Source organism: Mus caroli, chromosome 4, assembly GCF_900094665.2.
Source record: "Mus caroli chromosome 4, CAROLI_EIJ_v1.1, whole genome shotgun sequence".
Lineage (NCBI taxonomy): Eukaryota > Metazoa > Chordata > Mammalia > Rodentia > Muridae > Mus > Mus caroli.
In genome coordinates, this window is record NC_034573.1 from 130,708,341 (window position 1) to 130,714,340 (window position 6,000).

Consider the following 6,000-nt stretch of genomic DNA (forward strand, 5'->3'; position numbering starts at 1 on the left):
AACCCAGGCCAGCCATAGCCATGCACCTCACCTAGGGCTCTTAACCTCTGACTGAATCCTGCTGAAGTCTAGCACAAAGCCCCAGGACCCAGCTCCCCATACCAGTCAGAGTTTCCTTGGCCAGCAGCAGGGCTTGACTGTCGGCTTCTAGCTGCTCTCGGCGGGCCTCGAGCTGAGCCAGCTGCCTCTGCACGTCAAACAGGCTGCTCTCCAGGGCCTCCTTCTCCAGGCTGTAGCAACATCGTCCCTGAGGCCTTGGGACTCAAGCCTCCCCAGCCCCAGGTAACTGTGGGTCTTAGGGTGTAGCCAGTGTGGGCCAAATGCCAGCCTCCCTGTCCAGCTAACCCTGGCTCCCTGGGGAAGACCGCACCTGAGCGAGGGGCATTGGTAAGCCAGGCTCTTAAGTAACTGCTCCTCTGGGTTAACCCTGGGGCGTGGCTGGTCAGGGTGTGGACCCAGCACGCCCCCTGCAGGGAGCGGGGCAAAGCCCACACCTTCCTTACCGCAGGCGAATGGCCTCCTCTGACAGGGTCCGGCCCTCCCGCTCTGCTGCTGCCAGCTTCACTGCCAGGCCAGCCCGCTCCTTGGCCATAGCCTCCTTCTCCCGGGCAGCGCGTTCCAGTGCCTCCACCTGCCGCTGGGACTCCCGCAGGGCTTGCTCCAGCTCCTGGTCCCGTCCACTCAGCTGCCGGGAGAGCTAGCCAGCCCAGGGACAATGAGCAGGAGCCTTGGCTGGTTCACCACGCAGCACTCGAACATGGGGTCGGGCCCAGCCCTGGCCTCGTAGCAGGAGGCTGGGCTTTGAGCACGGACTCTGCACTGGTGTGCCTAGGCAAACCCTAGCATTTCCTATGTCTACAAACGCACATGAGAAAAAACAAGGGCCCCAGTCACTCACTCTGCCCTGTACCCAAACCTGAGAAGCTCAGCAAATGGTAAGGAGAGCAGCTGATCAGGCTGCTTTGCAGGGCCTGGAGCCCTGGAGCCCTGGAGCCCCGGGATCCTACGTTGCCTTCTGGCTGTGTGGCTCCAGTTTCCCAGGTCCCTACTTTCACCAAATAGGACGGATCTTCACCAGGGCTGGCCCAGAGTCAGCTTGTCCTCTAAGTGACAGAATTTTAGTCTCAGCGATAGACAAGTGGCCCGGATGTGGGGTGTAATAGCTTGCTCAAGGCCCTTAGCTAGCAGAGGTGAGATATGTATGAACCCAGAGGCAAGTGGCTGATTCCAGAATAGCACGTGAGTGGCCGGGAGCCCCTACCCACAAATCTGCATGGGGCTCAGCCCACCTGGGCCAACTGCTCCTGCAGATGGCTGCGTTCGCTGCGCAATACAAGGATCTGCTGCTCCAGCGCCTCCCGGGCCTGCTCAGCCACACACAGGGAGCCCTGCAGGCCCTGCCTCTCCACCTCCTGCTCCAGCCTCAGCTGCTCCAACAGTTCCTGCTTCTCCACGGCCAGCGTAGTGGCATGTTCTGCCTGCTGCTGGCGGCCCAGGAGTGCCACCTTTTCTTCCTCTAGCTGTATGGACAGAGATTTGAGGAGTAAAGGGACTCTCCCAGGACCGGGATGTCCCTTCATCCTACCAACGATCACAGCCATTCAGGGATGGCGCGCAAGGGAGAAGGAAGAGTGTCCACAGGGTTGAGAACCAAGCACCAGAATAGAGCAGGGCCCCCAGAGCATCCTTCTATGCAACACAGAAAGGCAGTCAGGATGAAAGATGGACAGCAGGACAGACGGGGGGGGGGGGGGGGGGGGGGGGGGGGGGGGGGGGGGGGTGGGGGGGGGGGGGGGGGGGGGGGGGGGGGGGAGGGGTTGGGGGGGAGCCCAGCATGCCTCTGCAGTGTCTCCCTGGTGGAGGGGACCTTGCGCTGGTGCACAGCATACCTGGGCGATGAGGCGGTTTAATTCCAGCTTGTCCTGGGCGAGGCTCTCATTCAGGGCACTCATCTTGGACAAGGAGTCTCGCAGGGAGGCCTCCTCTGCCCTCAGCTTGGTCAGGGAGAGCTCCAGCTGCGCTCGGCCTGCTTCAGCCTGCAGTGGGGACAGGAAGGCAACAGTGGGGGAGAGAGCCAGCGAAGCAGACCCTTACAGACTGAGCTGGGGCCGAGGAGAAAGGGTTGACATGAGTCAGGCAATCCCCACTAAAGAAGGCTATCAGGAAGACACCTCCTACTGAAGAGCTGCCCAAGAAAGGACCGAAAGGCAGAGCCAGGGGGCAGCTGCAGCCTAGGGATGCCATCGTACAGAGCCTAGGCCACCAGAAGTGGGACAAGCACCTTCCAAGGACTCTCAGAACCATGACCCCCAACTTCCTCAGCCCCAGAACATATTTCCACAGAAAGGATCAGGTGACCCTGAGCTTCAGGCTCTGGTCTCAGGAGCCCCTGAAGAAGCAGGGATCTGTGGCCTAGGTCAAAAGTCAGCCTGTGGGGCTAGGGAGCCGGCTCAGTGGGGAAACCTCATACCGCTCAAGCAGGACATGAGTTCCTGTAGCGGCTGTATGCAGAAGTTAAAAAGGTTAATCCCAGTGTTTCTACAGCACAGTGGAGGCAGGCAGGAGGACCCCAGCAGCTCAAGATCCAGCAAGAGGCAGTGAAGGGACTTAAATAAAGTGGAAAACATGGACGAACACCAAGGCTGTCCTGACTTCCATACAAACACCAGTGTACAGGTACACAAATACTAACACGCACAGAGGGGTGGGGGATGAAAGAGGGAGGAGTATGGGGAGGGGGAGGGGGGAGAATTAAAACACAGTAACAGATAGATAAGAATAAAAAGTCAGTCTCTATCCAGAGGAAGGGGTCAGCAGCATGCTCAGCCCACAGCCTGACGTCAAATGGTCTGGCTAATGGGAAGAGCCATGCATGAGTCATGTGGCTGACAGGACTCACCTTGGTTAGCGCCTCGGCCACCTCTGCCTTCTCCGTCTGCAGTACATCCCTCTGCAGTATGGCGCAGCTCAGTGCCTCCCGCACATCCACCAGCTCCTTAGTCAGCCCTGAGCGCTTCACCTCCAGCTGCTCCAGCTGCCTATGGCTGAGGGACAGACTCCTGTCACTTCTCTGCTCTGTACCCCATGCAGGACACAGGATGCTGGGCCCGGGCGAGTGAAGCACTGGTAGGATTAGAGCACAAGAGCCTCTCCTACAATGACAACCTAGCCCACAGCCTCAGCTGTGACTCTGGGAGCCAACTGTCACATCTGTACGGTGCTACACTGGTTCAGATGGTGCCTGCTGCCTCCAAGGCTTAGGAGTAGCTGCACACCCACTAACCAACGCTCTAAGCATGACCACTGCCTGTGCCTCAGAGACACAACCAGTGCAGGGTGAAATCCTGCTCTTCTACCATCTATGCGCCCTGGGGCAAGTTTCATGAGCCCACCCCAGTGCCTCAGTTTTCACTATGTATAAAATGGGGCTGCAGAGATGATTCAGCATTAAGAGCGAGCACTGGGAGTTCTTCCAGAGGACCCCAGTTGGATTCCTAAGACCTACAAGGTAGCTCACAACCATCTGTAACTCCAGGTCCAGGGGATTCGACACTCTCTTCTGGCCTCCATGGGCACTACGCATGCAAGTGGTGTACAAACAGATATGCAGGCAAAACACTCATACCCATAGAAGAAAAAGTAACATAAAAAGACAGCTCTCGGGCTGGTGAGATGGCTCAGTGGGTAAGAGCACCCGACTGCTCTTCCAAAGGTCCAGAGTTCAAATCCCAGCAACCACATGGTGGCTNACAACCATCCGTAACGAGATCTGGCGCCCTCTTCTGGAGTGTCTGAAGACAGCTACAGTGTACTTACATATAATAAATTAAAAAAAAAAAAAAAAAAAAGACAGCTCTCCACAAAATGGAGAGACGTCTCTAAATCTCGGGAGTTATGCGGGGAGTTCAACAAGGGAGCCCACGTGCTGAAAATGGTCTCTGGCACTTCTTGTTACTGCCACGGTATAGTGGTAGTCACTGCCACTTTTTGTTCTTGTTGTCTTTTTTTTTGTTTTGTTTTTTTGTTTTTCGAGACAGGGTTTCTCTGTGTAGCCCTGGCTGCCCTGGAACTCACTTTGTAGACCAGGCTGGCCTCGAACTCAGAGATCCTCCTGCCTCTACCTCTGAGTGCTGGGATTAAAGGTGTGCACCACCATGCCTGGTGTTTTAAGTTTCTTAAATGAGAATTATTCATCTTGAATCGTTCTAATCACCCAAGCACGTCCCTCCTGGACCCACGGTGACTGCACTTCCCAAGTCTCAGTGTTCTGGAGTGGGGCTGTCAGTGTCGCCTGGGGAGGAGGGTGAGCAGCCCACCTGCGCTCCAGCTCCCGGCGGGCCCGGGCGCCCTCCTGCACCGAGTCCTCCTGCACGTCCTCCAGCTGGCTATGCTGACGTTTCAGCTCCTCCTGGGCAGCCTGCAGCTTCTCCAGCTCCTGGCGCAGCTCCTTAGCTTGCTGCTGGGTCACCTGCAGGCTGTGGGTTAGGTTCCCCTTCTCCCTATAGGACAAGCAGGCAGAGGAGAGGGAGTTTCTGAGGCTACCCTCCCCCAGGGATGGTGGCTGGACCGACCACTCTGACCATATCCTCTGTCCTGCAGGCTGCTGCCTCCAGGAAGCCTTCCCTGATGCTTTCACAACTGATTCATCTCACTTACACCACCCAGCATTGAGAGCCTGGGTCTCTTCCCCAGCCTGCACACCTACAGGCCCAGAGGAATGGATGGAGATGCTGGTATCACCTGTAAGCATCCCAGCAGGTAGAAGAGTCCAGGGCCAGGTTCCAAGGACACACAGGCATCCATGGATAGATGGCCAGGAACCACCTTGTCACCCTTAATCTGGCAAACCCGACAGAGCTGGATCTTGACCCAGGGCTTCCCCCTGTATGGAGCTGCAGCATGCAGACAGTGTACCACAGAGAAGAAGCCACTGGGAATGCCCGGGGCTCACAGAGAATGGCTGTTTTCCAGCTCCATGGTCCTGAGCAGAGGTTGGCTGGGGTTCCTAGGTCAGGCTGAGGGTGGCCCACTCTGTATACAGAGTGCCAGTCCCCCGGTATGCTAACTACCACAGTAGAAAAGAACTGGTGTCATGACATTAAGAGCAGATGGAAACGAAGTTCTCACCATGGACACAGTTATTTAAAAGGCCCAGTCCCTTCCCATGGGAGGAAACCAAAGGTCGGGTCTCAGGTGAGCCCCCTGCTACCGCCATCCCCACTCAGAGCAAGAGTCTGGAGAGTCTTCCAGCTGCTGTGTGACAATGACTCTGACAGACGCACATGAACTGAGGGGACACAGGCACAGCACCCGGCAAACGACCCTTGCCTCCATGCTGTCAGGGCTATAGAAGGCAAAGCCAGAGCTCCGCCGGGGTCAGGATAAGCACATGAGGCTGGGGTGTACGTATGTGCGTGTATGTACTTTGAGTTCGCCTCCATTTTCTTTCTCCTCTCTCTGTTTTGTTTTCTTTTGTTGTTGTTTTTCCAGACAGGGTTTCTCTGTATAGCCCTAGAACTCCTTTTGTGGACCAAGCTGGCCTTACTATATAGCCCCGGCTTGCTTGGAACTGCCCTATAGCCTGGGCTGACCTCAAACTTGAAACGATCCTCCTGCCTCAGTGTCCTAAGTGCTGGTTACAAATATAAGCCATGAGTCTCTGTTTTTCTTAGAGACTTGTTTGTTTGTTTGTTTGTTTGTTTGAGACAAGGTCTCACTATGTAACCCTGGCTGGCCTAAAGCTCCCAATGTAGACCAAGCTGGCTGGCCTTGAACTCACAGAGATCTGCCCAACTCTGCTTCCTAAATTCTGGGGCTAAAGGCGTGGACCATCATGTCCAGCTTTACTGTTTTATTTAGGAAAAGCAGATTAAAAAAGCAACAACAACAACAATTTTTTCCCCCCAAGACAGGGTTTCTCTGTGTAGCTCTGGCTGTCCTGGAACTCACTCTGTAGACCAGGCTGGCTTCGAACTCAGAGATCCGCCTGCCTCTGCCTCC

The 6,000-nt window shown here is 56.0% G+C and overlaps 1 protein-coding gene across 9 annotated transcripts in view; it reads right to left on the reverse strand.

Moving 5' to 3' along the window:
• Crocc (ciliary rootlet coiled-coil, rootletin) overlaps nucleotides 1–6,000 on the reverse strand; it is a 44,985-nt gene that overhangs the window by 17,334 nt on the left and 21,651 nt on the right. For all 9 annotated transcript variants that reach the window (XM_021159582.1, XM_029476503.1, XM_029476501.1 and 6 more), the window contains 6 exons: nucleotides 4,317–4,499; nucleotides 2,900–3,044; nucleotides 1,890–2,036; nucleotides 1,290–1,520; nucleotides 504–697; nucleotides 103–230 (listed from right to left, as the gene is read on the reverse strand). In XM_021159582.1, coding sequence (XP_021015241.1) covers nucleotides 103–230; nucleotides 504–697; nucleotides 1,290–1,520; nucleotides 1,890–2,036; nucleotides 2,900–3,044; nucleotides 4,317–4,499 — 1,028 coding nt within the window. The remainder of the gene's footprint in view (nucleotides 1–102; nucleotides 231–503; nucleotides 698–1,289; nucleotides 1,521–1,889; nucleotides 2,037–2,899; nucleotides 3,045–4,316; nucleotides 4,500–6,000) is intronic.